General features: G+C 40.6%; 1 protein-coding gene across 11 annotated transcripts in view; it reads right to left on the bottom strand.

The window, feature by feature from the left end:
• ANKHD1 (ankyrin repeat and KH domain containing 1) overlaps nucleotides 1–15,793 on the bottom strand; it is a 98,877-nt gene that overhangs the window by 43,025 nt on the left and 40,059 nt on the right. For all 11 annotated transcript variants that reach the window (XM_085073341.1, XM_085073340.1, XM_085073339.1 and 8 more), the window contains exons 8-14: nucleotides 14,566–14,803; nucleotides 14,153–14,344; nucleotides 12,601–12,710; nucleotides 4,926–5,013; nucleotides 4,188–4,315; nucleotides 3,883–4,026; nucleotides 3,114–3,216 (exon numbers count right to left, since the gene is read on the bottom strand). In XM_085073341.1, coding sequence (XP_084929467.1) covers nucleotides 3,114–3,216; nucleotides 3,883–4,026; nucleotides 4,188–4,315; nucleotides 4,926–5,013; nucleotides 12,601–12,710; nucleotides 14,153–14,344; nucleotides 14,566–14,803 — 1,003 coding nt within the window. The remainder of the gene's footprint in view (nucleotides 1–3,113; nucleotides 3,217–3,882; nucleotides 4,027–4,187; nucleotides 4,316–4,925; nucleotides 5,014–12,600; nucleotides 12,711–14,152; nucleotides 14,345–14,565; nucleotides 14,804–15,793) is intronic.

Raw genomic sequence — 15,793 nt, forward strand, 5'->3', positions numbered from 1 at the left:
AGGTCTTGTGGAATTCAAAAAACAACCTGCACCCCAAATGAGAACTGCTGCAAGTTACTGCCTACTTAAAAATGACAGTAGAAAAGTCTAATCACAGACTACTGACAGGTTTTAAGTACTCACTTTAGGCCAATTAGTTCATTTGTAAGCACAATTTCAGAATAACTATGAAGTAAAACAAATATGGAGAAAAAATTACTGAAAAACTGATACCTTAGTCTTCAAAACCAGACTATTTTGAACTTTAACACGTTCAAAACCAGCTGATGTTTGTCAAAATATTTCTACTCAGAAAACAACCTGGCTGCTTTCCACAGGCTCCCTGAGCATCCCTTGTTGTCCCAGGATGTCTGATGATGATCTAGAGCGTGCTCTGTGCTCCAGCCCTGTGCTCCCCAGCACAGTGCACAAGGCTCTGCAGGAACCATCACTTGCATTTACAAAGCAGACAGGATTATCAACAGCTGGTTTCCTGAAGAAATCCAGCAGCATTCCTTTGCACCATGCCCTGGGCTGGGCTCCAAGCCCCTCTCCCAGGGAAGCAAGTGCAGGGGCATGTGGAGCTGCAGCAGAGCCCTGAACTGCACAGCCCTTGTGGGGTCCAGCACACTTGGGTTTTATACCCAAAAAGCCCTTTGTGCTGAGCTGCTGCACCACAGCTGCTGCTGGGCAATCCTGTCCCTGTTCAGTGAGGGCAGCAGCTGGTAGAATCTGCCAAGGAAGGGATCTCCTGCCTCTCCCCATGGAAACAAAAAGAACTGAACTGCACTGGGATTACTTTTACATGGACACAACAGACACATGTTAAATGTAGTGCACTGAGAACAATCCTTCCTAAGCATGTAGAAACTCAAGTCTGGTCATAATTAATTCTGCTCCTTCTTTCACCTGATTTTTCTTCAGTTCTTTCCAAGTTACCATCATGGTGTGTCATCTTCACCTAAGCCTCTCTAGGTCCACTCTTGCCTCTGAAATGTTTCTCTTTTCAGTTGCTAAACACCGATATTAAATCCTTTGCCAAAAAAATTATTCAAATGGTAATGATCCCATGTGCTTTCATGCTTTACTGAAGAATAATAATAAAATTCAAAATCAGACCATAAATTCCTCTTGAAAAACCTCACATCATATCCTAATTGTAATAATAACATTTAACTGTGTTCAAGTTTTATATTTGACTTGCCAAGAACTCTTCAGAAAATAAAGTGTCACTACTGCATTTCTTGCAAAACGCACACAGGTCCGTAAAAAAATCTTACTGTGCTAAGGGTAAAGAAGGCAAGGTACAGCTCTTCTGCCTCCCAGTAGTTCACAGTATATACAAAAACTCAGGGGCTACTTCTAATTGAAGGCAAGTAATTGTTGTGCCCCCAGATAAACAATTTTGTTATGCAAGAACTTGACTGCTCTCCTGCCTGGGAAATAATGAATACCTCAACTCAACCCCTCTTTTGCCCCTCCTCTCCCAAGAAGCTTAGTGATGGAAGCCTGGTGAATTAAAGCTATGTGTGTGAAACAAGTTACAAATGGCAGCTCAGCACAGCACACCAACTCTGCACTGCAATGAGCACACAGCGTTTAGCACAAAAATACCATTTTCCCTCTAAAGATCTGAGAGACACAAGAGCTTTGCACAGTTTTTGGGAATGCTTCATCAGCCTGATGACACATTCGAGATTGCTGCATCTCCTGCAACACAGCACAGATGAGTTCTGCTGACATGCATGAAGCATGTCCTGAATCCCTGTGAACAATGAGATCTCCCTGTGCCAGTCCCAACATCAAGGTACTGCAAAAAACACACCTAAGGATGTGCTGACATTAGCAATAAGGTATTTGTAATGAGAGCTGTTTCCTAAACTACAGTCAAGTATTTGCTTTTCATAACTTGATTAAATAACATGAAACTTTTAGCTTTTAACTCCAGTCTTCTGACTCAGCACCAGCTAATCCCTCACTGATTCCCATGCAGCAAAAAATGTGCTCCCAGAACACTCCCACTCTGCAGTGCTAAGAGGCATTGAACTGGAAGGGCACACATGCTGGTACATTGCTTTTTGGTGGATTATTTGAACCAGAAGTTGTATATTCTTTTCATTTGTTTGGTGTTAGTTTTTATGAAATCCAAAATATCAAGTGTTGCACATCCTAGGATATGAGACAGCAAGTGCATCTGAGAGGTCACACACATGGCATATGCATGGAGAGGGACACAGCTGCACATTCAGACACCAGCAGGTACACGATGTTTTTCTCTCTTCATTTGTGCCCCTAAAGGGGGTTATGTTTGTTTGTTTGCTCTGGAAGTGCTCAGTGCTTCCTCAAACAAAGGATTTAAGCAGATCTAGCTGACAGAGCTTTGGATACTGTAATGTTTAAGATCCCCGTCCAAAACTGTAGATCATTAGGAGCTGCAGTTTGTAGCTTCGCACTTGAGAATCTGCTTCTCTTTCTGAGCTGACTTAGCAGATATGAAGATTTTGTTACAGAATCCTCAGCTGGAAACAAACTCCCTAATTGCCATTTAATGACTGCAAGGAGTTTTAACCAATGAGTTTGACCACGTTCACAGCAAAAACTCTGATGTTATGATTACTTACAAGAGAACTATTACTAATAGAACAAAAACTCTCTTATAAGTAGTAGATTTGCACTGGCATTTTATAGTGCCAACATGCTTGCATTGCTACTGTAGGAACAGAAAAATGTTGGTGTATCAAGTTCATGGATAATAGCTGCAACTATTCTAGAAGACCAACGGACAATATTCAAAAGTGAATACCATACCTAGAGTACATTAGCTTTTTCATCTGTCTGCACTATGGCAGTTACCACAAGCATTTTCTTCCATTAAGAATAAAATAAGCATAATTCTAATAAATTAGAATAAGCATAATAAGATTAGAAAAACCAGTGCTGCTATCCTGTAGAATGAAAGAAAATAAGGGAAAAACTATGAACTATATAAAATACTTTTAAGTTATACTTCATTAGAGGTGTTGAAGAACTGATGGAATGGACTATGCTATGCATAAGCTCTAATAATATGGTCCCCAGTATTTCCATTTCCAAACCACATATATCATATATTCTCCAAGTGGCTACATACTGACCTTTCACCACTCCCAGGAGAGGTGGGGAGTTCTCTTGAGGGGTCCTGTCAGGCTCCTGGGGAGGTACAACCATAGCGAGCGTATGCACCGGGACACGGGGAACCTTTAAACAAAGGCACAGACACATGCTCAGGTAAAAACACCTGCTGGCAGACCAGATCTTCAAGTGTTAATACAAAGATACAGATCTACAGCACACCCCAGTCCACTCTTCCCAAACTGTGTATTCTATGTTGCCTCTTGGTATGATCTGTCCAATGCTACTTTATTGGGGATAATATGTCAAAGTTAACTGTGCTACTCTGCGTGAAATCCCAGGCTGTGTTGGCTGCAAAACTGTTAACTCCTTTAGGCTTTTAATCAGCTAACTCCCCTGGAAAGCTGCCTCTTCAGACTGCAAAACTCTGAATTTACACAATGTATTTTCTTTTATATAACAGAACCAGTAACACCATGTGAGGGGTGCGGCCACAATGGTTTAGAACTGTTGAAATAAACTACCAAGCAAATGAAGGAAAGAAAACAGCATCCTTCTGAAACCCTAGGTTTGGGACTATCCTGTCCAGGGAGCAGAAAAGCAAAAAAGCTCATGCATTTTTCAGGTCTCTGCAGGTAGCACCAACCAATTCTCTCACTCTCGATCATTCTCATGTGTGCAGGGTTTTTAAAATTCCTTCCACTATCCATGTTCACTTTGAAATTAACTACTACAAAAGTGTTTCTTCCCAACATTGATGGTGCTGTTTCAAAAAAACTCTTTATGCCTTACCTGAGACTGATCCTGAGATGGAGGTGTGAGCTGGGACAAGTCTGCTGCAGGAACCGACAGAACGTTGTTTGGGTAATCCAGCAAGTAAGAAACAACATTTGTGTGTCCTCCCTTGGCAGCTTCAATGAGCATTGTTGAGCCATCCTGAAGTGAGATTTTGGAAACAAAAAGCCAGAAGATGAGTTTTGCTCCCTGGTGTAGCATCCCCCTATAAGATTTAATTCTATGATTTAAATTTACTACTCCATAAATCAGGCAGGTGGTTATTTCAGAACCTATGAGACATGACAGCTGCAAGTGAATACCTTGAGCCGATGAGTAGGATCTGCCCCGTGCGCCAGGAGAAGCTCAACCACGGCCAAGTGACCTCCAGCACAGGCCAGGGACACCACGGTGTGATCATTGTTGGCTGTAGCCCTGTTCACATTGGCACCTAGTAAGAGATGATCTTAGAATTAAACACAAAGAAATTCTTTCCTAAAGAAACTATCAACAAGTACAGTATTTCATGGAACAGAGACAAACTCTACTTTTCTAATCCAATTACTTCCTACACACTTCTAGGGAAAGAGCAAGGGATTTTGACAAACTGGTTGGCTTCTACACATCCTCCTCCTCACCTTGTAAAGACAAGGCAATTGCAACAGCAACAGTGGGCTTGTAAGTGTTAAGTGAGGGAACACATGGTGTAAGAAGCACAATTCCAAATGTTCACTCTGAGCAGCACTGCTTTGTGGTACAGTTGCTACTGTTTCAGACAGTACTTGATGTGCTTTTCTGAAGGAGGAAGTGCTTTTTTCAAGAAACTGAAAATATCTGCTGTGCTTCAAACCTAATCTTTACAATGGGATAGGAAAAGTTAACTAGCAAAATACTTTGTAATTCATTCTATCATGAACTACATGAAATTAAAAAACTCTTCGAGGTATGACAAATGCTCATAATACACATAACCATAACAATTTTGAATATGTATCACAAACACGCGGCATTGTGAAGTGGCATTTTAAGCTTTTTAATGAGTTATTTAAGCTAGCATTTACCTTTGCTAATAAGGAATTGCACGGTGCATAAGTGACCAGCTCGCGCAGCCTTCATTAGTGGGGTTCTCCCACCTTCAGATTCATGCTCCTGGAGAAGAAATAACAGATGTAGACACAGGCAAAAACTGTACCATTGTTTCAGTTTATGAAGTATTTTGTGATGGGGCCAGAATTACCCATCTCAGTGGAAGATCTATCTCACAGGCAGACTGTAATAAATATAAACTGGAGTAAATTTTTGTGTTACCTTAAGTACTAAATCACCCTGTTAAAATAAGGATTAAGACCACATCTATACTGGTATCACACTAGGAAGCTTCCATACTTACACCCCCATTTTTATTTTAGTGTTCAAATGCATATGTGTTCATTTAGTGTTCAAATACTGTTCATGAGAACAGTAACATCTTGTTTCCTCCTCCAAAAGGGTGGAAGATTTAACACAAATGTCACCCAGCATCAGGAAGTGCACAATAACCACAATCTGCGGTGCCACAGTCCAGAGAGCTGCCATGTGCTGCCAGACCTCAAAACTGCAACAATGCCTCGAGTGCACACAACACTTATAAAACATACCGAAGAGGATCAGTAATAAAAATGAGAAAAATCACTGCAGGTCACAAGTAATCTCAAAGAGGGTTGGAGAATAAAGCAGAAAGATGAGAAAAGGGCTATACAAACCAACAAAAAAGGAATGAGTGTCAAGAACAATTTTCTAATTTAAAAAGTTTCTGAATACTGGGACGATGTGGTTGAATACAACTGTATTAGAGCAGTCACAAAACTAGACAATGTGCCTGCTATGTAGACATGATCAATACAACAAAGAATGCTGAGCAATGATATCAACCCTCCCGCACAACAAGGGGAGAGAACATCATCTTCCTGGGAACGTTTGTATATGCACTCTATATTCAGTATTATCCTACTAGAGTAATATTCAGTCTGATCAATAATATACTAGGAATATGTGGTTTTTAATCAAATATCTAGGAAGCCAAGCTCTAAATTCACTGATTACTTTGTATTTGAATGTATACCTGAGAGTGAAAGTTAACATTTAGTACTGACAGTGGATGACACTGCTACTTAAAAATACAACCAGACCAGAGATTTGACAGAATAACTCAATTCCTTCTCATAGCTTCAGTATTCCTGAAAACTCTGCATATGTCCTTTGACATATGGCTTGCTTTGGTTGCAAGCTGCACATAAAGTTAGTTTTCTGTTCATACATTTGAAGGAGAAACCTCTTGACTGGATCTTGTGTTGGAGACTCGCCCCCAGTCCAAGCCTATCCTTCACTGTAAGAGGTTACATTGCTCCTCTCCTGCTCAGCTCCTCAGCCTTCACAAGAGCTCTGTGTTACTGTCCACCACTGCTTTAACACATGACTAAATCCCACATTAGTGCTCTGATTTCTTTGCTTACTCAGAAGTATAACACACAAGCACATGCAGGTAGACAGAAAACCTTACATATTTACTACTGAAGTAACTTCTTTTTTCTTTTTTGTAAATTAAATAGATTCCTCTCCCAGGGCAATGACTGCTGAGATGTCAATAAATACCTGCTTCTGGATTGTCTGCATGGCAGAAACATTTGCAGGACATGTAAAGCTAATTATGTTAACATGTGGCCCTATGACTGCAAGAATTAGTAGCATGCCCTTGAGCTCTGATGCTTACTCTGGTACCTGGCATAGTTTTTCCTTCCTCAGCCACTGACAAGAGATCCTAAAAAGCCAGAATGTGATGTGTGCCTGAAGCACAGCAAACCCCTGGCTCTGCTGGCACATCACTCCCAAAGCAGCTGTGGATGCAAAAAATTCCTGACCACCACTCTGCTCTGAGCAGGATCTGGACACTACTGCCTGAACTATTTCATACCCAGTTCTAAATCCCCACTGATGCAAAACTTATTTTAGGTCACCTTAGCTACATTCAAGGTAGTGAAAAGCATTCTATATTGCACTGAGATGTAGCAGATAACTGGCAGTAAGGTATAGCTATTTGCAACATTCTGCCTTCCTAACAGACTTCACTGTTGGAAGTCTTAAACACGGATGCCAGGAGGTTTCCTCATTTAAATGCAATGCAGTGATTCTGCCCAGTTTAACCAACTGTCACTTCCTCAAGCAGGCAGAACTTGATCCTCAGCTTCTACACATTTCCAATCCTTGCAGCACCATGCCTGCCATCAGTCCAGCCAAACCAAACCATTTGGGTGCCCACCTGCTGTAGATCTTCAAAACTTATGGCATTTTGATGGTATTTTTCACATTGGAAGACAGAAACGCATATTTTATTTTAAGATTAAATTAATTCTGTCTCCAGCACTCTCTATAGCCCTAATATTGGCTACCAGACAGCCACTCAAGCTCTATGGGAAGACATCTAGGAAAGGCCAAAACAAAAAGCTGAGACAGTGCAGTGCCTTTGTCTACTCACATCTCTTTTACCTAGAATGTATCTATATATATATTTTTCCAGCTGCATTAGATAATCAAAATCAGGACAGAGAACATGAAAGTTGTCCCAAAGAGTTTCCATTAACTTGCCAATGTGCTTTTCTCTTGTATTTATATGAAGTACACATCAATGCTTATTTTGTAAGATCTAAACCCAATAATTGTCTCCAAAGACAATTCCCTTGCATCTGTGCACTGCAGGACTCACCACAGTATACCATCTCTTGTCACTACCCCAACCCTGAGGAATATGGTAGTCAGTACAATCAGGAAGAGGAAGAAAGGAGAACACCTCTGCCACGTTTGGAAAGTCATTCCCTAAACCCCTGGGTGAGGTGCTCTCCTGCTAATTCTGCTGGGATAGAAAGAACATCTGAGAATTTTCTGTGGGTTATATTAATCACTAGGATAGCTTTTTTGAGGGTTTTTTCCAATGTTGCATGTTATTTAGAAGTTCAGGAAGAAAATCTGTATTTTCAAAGTAAAGGTCCAACTTTTCAGTTCTTTAACAAGTCTCCCTAATCTGTAACAACAGTGAATATTTAACAGAAATCTAAATATTATTCTAAATGAAATGATCTAGAGAAAGCTTTTGATGCAAAAAAAATACAGTCCCTAACACTTTCCTAATTTTCAAGACTGAACTCCTATTTCAGCAGTCACCAACCTCCCTGCCCCAAATAACCTTCCTGAGATATGTGGCAAACCAGTATTTCAGAGGAACCTAAAAACTCAACTAGTCCCCTAATTTAAAATAAACAACTAAAAAGGAAAGAACTTAGAGAAAACTATGAGATTTAAGGGGGCTGTTTGTGCTAACAGTCAATGAGATATGCTGCTTTTGGGAAGGTTGGGATATTATTTTTTAAAACCAGATCCAGAAAGCCCAACAGAAGGGAAAATACAGGATTAGAATGCTCCATCTAGTCTACACAGTGAGTCTCTAGATCTTTGAAGAGACTGAGATGCCTTAAAGCCATGCTTGTCTTTAGCATGCATCCTGAGGCTGCAGCTTACAAGCATCAAAGGCCAGCCTCACCTGATGCCTGCCCAGCTCTATGCCCTCCAAAACAGTCAAAGTCCTCCTGCTTGTCCTGCAGAAAGAAAAAGAACTCACAGCTCTTGTTCTACAAACAAATGTTCCTGGTCATGAAGACCTGGAACGTGAACTTAAATTAGATGAGATCCACCAGCTGAAAACTGGTTTGCTGGCATGAGGCAGACAAGAACCATGGTCAGACCAAGCAATGAAGCTCTCACGAGTTCAGATTCCTACCATGAACCATTCAGATCCACAGAGAGCACAAAGGTCAGACACAGCATCTTGGTACAGACAAGATGTTTTTCTTCACTACTGGCAAAACTAAGAACTTCATTGTACTTTGCACCATCCAGACACTGCAACACCCAAAAAGTGTTGACTACAAAAATGAGCTTCATACGTCCTACCACACTTTATCTGTACAAGACTAAGGGCAGCCTAGTCTAAAAAACCCAGAAATCCCTGACCTTCCCCTGATGGTTCAAAAACCAGTAATGAAAAACATAACAACACCTCTGATTCCTCACAGCAACACAGCAACCTCCAGAGTCGTTTAATTCAAATCCAAGTAGACTGGCTGCTTTTGTAGGTGTTTAAATGGTGCCTCATACACAATGCATCAAACCTACAGTGTGTCACACACATCAAGGAAAGTGAGTTTTTAATTAAAGAGACATGTTAGTGTGAGGAATGCTATCACCTGAAGGCAAAACAATGATCCCTGCCACGACAGAAACATGTCTGTAAAAACATTGTGTCATAGGAGAAGAATTAAGAGGTAGCTTGGCACACATATTTGGGGCTCTTTTTGCAATTAGTTATGTGGATGACAGGAAGCCAGTTTCAGTCTTCTAAGCAAAACAAGAATCTTAAGTATTGGAGAGTTTTAGGGAGACCTTGACAGTGTAAATCAAGAAAAATACAAAGGATGATGCTGTCCTCATGGGCTCTCATCCATCTTTCAATTTCATTATAAGGGCTCCCACATATCTTGTAGGAGAAAGGTAAACTCCATCACTAGATCAAATCCCATATATCAGAGCCTCATGTACAGCTGCAAGAGGGTCCAGGTTAAAAAAATCCCGATTTAAAACTCTTTTCTGTACTTCCCAGCTGAGAAAAGCTGAGATGATCTTGATCTTACTGTCCAAAAAAGAACATCTCTTTTTTGTTTTCAGCTACACTGACACAGTGAAGATGCAATCACCTTGTCAACAGCAGTGTTGTCTTCAAAAAGTACACCAGAATCTACTTCAGTCCAGGTGTGATTCTACATCAAAAGGGAACAGGCATCCAAAATGATCCTTTTTGTTTATTGAAAGGTAAGCAGCTTAAAAGCAGGATATTACCTCTCATTAAATATCACCAATACTCATGGTAAGATTTACAGTCCTTAACCTGGTTCCTGTGGGAACATTCATGTACCTCCTACCTTACCTTACACAACCCTTGAGATGAAGGTAACTGCTAGCAAAGACAGAAAGAAGAAATAGAAAAGGGAAAAAAAAAGAAATCTCATAGGAAAAATTATCCTGTCACCTCTGAAATTAGACACTGCTTGCTGCACTGGTAAATAGATGTATTACTGAAATGCTTGTTATTTTTTCCTGAAGTTACTAAAACCCTACCTCCACTTTCAAAAAATGCTTTATTAATTAATATTTCAGAATTCCAATCTCCAAAATTTTACTCACAAAATCTAAACTAGGTGTTCTGTCCCCACACAAGTTGCAAACAAGTAAAATTTACATTTGATCCAGTGGTAGGAACTCAAGCTGAGACCCTGGAAATCCCTACTCCTGAAGGGGATGGGGGAACTAGAATGTAACTATGGCACAGATGGGATCACAGGCTGAAGGCTTCAGATGTGCCTCAGATTCAGTCATTCATACACTTGGCAAAAGTGAGCTGATTTCAAAATGCATACATTAACAAGAAAAGGTGTAGGCCTGCCAGCCAGTTTTGCTACAGATTTTGACAGGCCAACTTTGTAAGGACATGGAAAAGATCCCTTAAAGAAGGGCATCAGAAAAGCACAGCAGAATTGTTAACAAGCCAGACTTCATAAACAATTAGTCACAAGGAGACAAATTCATTGAAGTGCTACATAGAATTGAGCAGTTCTCCAACAGACAGATGAGCGCTCTGACACTGCTCATTTCTAGTATGACTTGAGAGAGCTTTGAGGAAAAATTAACCACAAACTGAAGAAAGTTCATCCCAGCCACCATTTTCTTTTAATTCTCCTAGTTCTTACAAAGCCACATTACTTAATGAATCTAACAGAGCTCTCAAGATCTTCACTGGTTACTGAATTGAATTACATATTTGATATCTAGAGCAAATCAGTCTCTGAAAAGCATCAGTTCCTGTCTTCACTTGCCAGAACACCACCTGTTTTGTGCTGAGATGTGGTGATAATGATCACTCCCAGTTCAGACAAAACTCTATTGGGGACTACAATCACTTTTCATACAACAATCACAGAATGGTCTGGGTTGGACACAACCTTCAGAGACCATCCCATCCAACATCCCTGCCATGGACCAGGGCACATTCCACTAGATCAGGCTGCACCCGTTTTATTTTACTGTTTAGGACATAACCAGTATTTTCTTCAAAAATAGCTGCTTCCCAACAGGGTAAGATGTTGCATGCCCAGCTCCCCAGTGACTCTGAATTAAACCTCAGGGATAATGGAAGTTTCTGGAAAACAATGAAGCATCAGTGAAAGCAATCCCAGGAAAGAGGGAAGCTAAGCTGCAGGATGAAAAAGGAAAGAAAGAAAAGTAATGGGAGATGTACTTTCTTTTGCTGTGTCTGAACACCAGCAGTAGAACAAAATTAACTGGACAAATTAACAGACCAATTAAATGCCTAAGCCCAGATCTCCATGCAATTCCTGACTTTCTGGGACAACTTACTGGAATTATATAAACTCATTAAAATGAAAATTGAAATCTAGAAGAAGAATCTCCCATAGTATTACCAAAGAAGCTTTTTCACACCCAGCAGTATGGTAACATCCTCCAGAGCTCTCCCTCAGCCCATGACAAAGATAACAAATCTATTCAAAACACCTCCCAACTTTGAACAAAGCAAAGCAACTCAAGGGTTTGAACAGAAACTGCTTCAAACCAGAGGCACATGCCATCAGCATCACTACCATTCTGCAGGCATTTCCCAGTTAACTAATAATCAGAATTCAAAACTGGCAGATTTACATGGCAGGTCTTCCTTTCAAAGCAATTTTCCTTTGCTTCCTTACTCTATTTTCCTTGCCTATTCTCCATTTTCATTAGCAGTACAAGAAAATACAGTGAAATAAAACTTTACTTTAGAAAGGACCAAGACTGTCCTCTGCAGTACTGAGAAGTTGATGCTGATGGCCACAAGCACTGCTCATCTTAGTGTTGTGAGGGGGGAAAATGACACAAGTCTAAGGATTTCAGAATTCCAGCATATCCAACCAAAACCTCAAGGCACTGCCCAAGCAAAATAAAACACAGACGCAGTGAGTGCATATGTGGGAAAGAAAAAGAGGATACTCCTCTTGGACAACCAAACAACAATCTTTCCTGCTTGAGGCTTGTTTGACATGAGGCTCCTAAACACCTTTGGAAGACTAAAATATCAATTGTTTTTACTAATAAAAAATCAAATGTTATATCCCTGTAGCTGGTGAGGAGGCAGTTTTGGGTCTCCTGCCACATCATATGAAAGAAGACAATTATGCAAACAAATTAATTTACATTACAAAAAATGAACATGGAGAAGTCAATGTGCTTAACCCAAGATTTAGAAGAAACACAAGAGATCAGATCATGCTGATCATTTAAAAGACATTGCTTTGTTTGGGGTTTTTGTGTAGTAGTTTTCAAAAGTTAAGAGACTAACAGTGTTCAGAGACCAACACTGACATAGAGAAGCAGTATTTCCTAACACTAAAACATTTTACATTCAGAGCAGATTACCTGTAAGAACTCTTATTTTGTAGACCAAACAGAATATGCAGGCTTTAGTAAAAGCTTCTTTCATGCCTTTTTTCAGATCTGTATACAAATCTTTATTCCTAAGCTCATCACTGTTCTCTAAGCACACAGGCTTTGCCTTACAGTTTGAAACTAAAGCACTTTGCCCAGAAGATGCAGCAGAAGCCTTACCAGATCAGCACCAGCCTGAAGCAACACATCTGCCACATCTGTGTGTCCATTTTCACAGGCGTAGGTCAAAGCTGTATCTCCCGTTGCTGTAGTGGCATGAACATTAGCTCCTACAAACACAACATTTTTTTCATATTGGACATGTCCTTATCAAGTATTTCACATCAGATAAACAAAAAATACTTAAAACAGCTATACCCTACTAACAGCCTCCACAGTCCAAGAGCATTGCTCTCATGGCAAAAATTGCTTTCATAGTAAAAATACTGCAAGGAGAGGGGGTAAGCCAAGGTTTGGAAAAAGCATGACTGACAATCTAAGCAGTTAAAACTTATATGCTTGTTTATTCCTGCAGTCCCTCTACAGCAAGAAGGATTCCAGTTGTTACAGCAAGTAAAAGGGAATCCAGACAGTTGTGTAGACTATCCATTTGACCCAGAACTGTATGCCAAGGGAAATCAGACAAAATGCACATTACTGAATTAGTATTAATACAACATACACTTCTATGTATTTCTCTTCTTTTCTGCTCTTTAAAATCATTTGCTTTAAAACTGTTTTGTTGAAATAATTTATCTAGCTTCATATACACAAGCCCTGTGAAAACTATGCATGACTCTTGATACGTAACACATTATTATTAAAAAAAGAAATGCCAATGGTATTAGCCATTTTCTTATTTTTAAGGTATGAGATATAATTAGAGACTCCCTGATGGCAAAACAAGGCTCCTTAATCAACTTTCTACACTATCAGCAGTGAAGTGCAAGCAGTGAGCGTTCAAAGGGAGCTGGTGACAGGTGTCACATGCTGGTGTCACTGTACCAAGTGGCACAGTTGTTACTGTCCCTCGATGAGCAGGGAGCTTTACTTTCTAAAATTACAAATCCAGACAATTTTATGTTTATTCTTAGAAAAGAAAATAAAATAAATCATCTTCCACAACAAGGAAGATTTCCCAAATACAGCTCCTTTTTCTTTATTATTTTAAAGCAGAACACTTTAGACTCTCCCAACTTTACACTGAGAGATGAACATTGAAGCATCATTTTACCCCAAAGTCCAGCAAAATTTAATTTTTACTACTGTACAATGTAGCAGTAAGGGTCATTCATCATAGAAGTTCAGCACATTCCAGAATCTGTCTTGCATACTACTTCCCAGGACACCATTCCTAAAGAACTGGTTATTCAGGGAGACTGAATGCAGATAACCAGGCTTAGCCAAAGCTGGAGTAGCAAGCAAAACCAAGCCTTATCTGTATTAAAATTTTGTCCTAGATACAGATAGCTGGAAACAATGTTCCTAATGAATGTGGATGCTTTCTAGATATGGAACAGGATCCAGTGCTCTGGGAGGCCCTTTCCTCTGTTAACAGTATCAAACAATACTGAGGTGCAACATATGCTTTTTCCTTCTTGTTAAATTATCTGAGAATGTTGTTTCTTGTCGAAACACTGCCACTATCAAAAACCCAGGTATCTTCCAAATCATACAGAACACATCAAGTCTATGGTATCTGTGGGCCTGATCACTTGCTCTGAACACATACCTGCTGCCAGCAAGTATTTCACCAATTCCAGATGACCCTCTTGAGCAGCTTCCATCAAAGGTGTTGAGCAACCAAGCTCTATATCAGCTCCTGCCTTAATTAGGAAGTCAGCCACTTCAGAAAAGCCTCCACAGCATGCCAGGGTAAGGGCTGTTTCCTGCGTTTCTTCCGTCTGTGCATTTATATTTGCCCCTGGGAAACAAAACAGCCATTACTGACCTGGGCAGACACCAGCTGGGAAGGTGAATGCTCACCACTCCCACAGCAGTCAGGGTGTCTGAGCTCTGCTCTGTGGGTACAGCAGTGAGCAGTGCCAACCCCACGCTACATCAGAGCAATCTGCACAGGACACCTGCTGGCCCTGGATCACACTTTGTCCCTCCAATGAGTGCTCCATCACCACAGGATCTCACCTTGTGCCAGCAGCAAGGCCACCATCTCCTCGTGGCCTTCCCGGGCAGCTTCCATCAGAGGTGTGTAGCCTTCATCATTAACCTCCTCCAGGTTGGCTCCCCGTTCGATCAGCAGCGCTGCCAGCTCCACGTGCCCGCCACAAGCCGCCAGAGTGAGTGGGGATTCAAAGGAATCCGCAGGCATGTTCACTTGAGCGCCGCTGTCCAACAGCAAACGTGCCACCTCCACGTGGCCGTCCTGCAAACAGAGGGCAACCCAGGAGTCAGAAATAGTTGAAGTCACTTGATGCTGTAGTTATAACCACTATCAACTAGGTCTAAAAAATGATCCTATAAAGACAGGGCCATTTTACTTATGATGGTTTAATTATGATAGTTACGGTAATACTTGGATCTAACCAACATTTAGGTTTCCACTTACATCTAAGTCAGGTTTAAATGCATGAGGAAAAAAAAAACATGTAGGTGTTTTTATTTCTTGAGAGAAAAAGAGTGATGGCATAAGACTTTCTTAAATATCCAGCACAATCCAGCACAATCCAGCACCAGAAAAAGCAAACAAGTGCCATAAGTAATAAACCCATTCCATGACTAAACCTCAAAACAAGCATTAGAAAAAAGTATTTTCTTATTCTGTGTAGTAGCAGTTGATTCATTACTTCTACAGACAAAAAAAAAAAAAAAAAATCCCCCAATTGGCAACTTCTAGACACTGGGAAAGATATCTGCAGAGAAACTGAATTGGGTTACAATAAGGCAGGTAACAGGAGGAAAGAAGACATGGAAAAATTCTTAAAGGTGACTAAAAAGTGCCTTGGGGTGAAGCCATAGAATAAGAGAATTAGGATTGCCAGAGTAGTCTGAGTCCTTATCAATCAAAGCACATAGATGCATCAATCAGCTTCTCAAGAAAGTGTTGTTAAACTTCCCAGGTAATTGAAATAGACCAAGTACCTAAAACCCACATTTCACCTAAGGTGTAGTTGGTGGAGAGCCACAACATAGCAAAAGGGGAAAGCATGAAGCAGGTTGTACCTAACCTGAGATTGACAGCGATCAGGGGTGCACATTAAACATAGGCTGCTGTTCTCAGAGAGGCTGGCTAACAGCCAACAGCCACATCATTAAAGGCATTTCCCTAAGTGTGGCACTGTCCTGACCAAAACACTCCGAGACACTTACAACACGATTGGTGATCAGAGACCAGACATCTCAGCAACCTGTACCT

This window comes from Lichenostomus cassidix, chromosome 13 (assembly GCF_008360975.1).
Source record: "Lichenostomus cassidix isolate B80296 chromosome 13, HeHo_3.0, whole genome shotgun sequence".
NCBI classification, from domain to species: Eukaryota; Metazoa; Chordata; class Aves; order Passeriformes; family Meliphagidae; genus Lichenostomus; species Lichenostomus cassidix.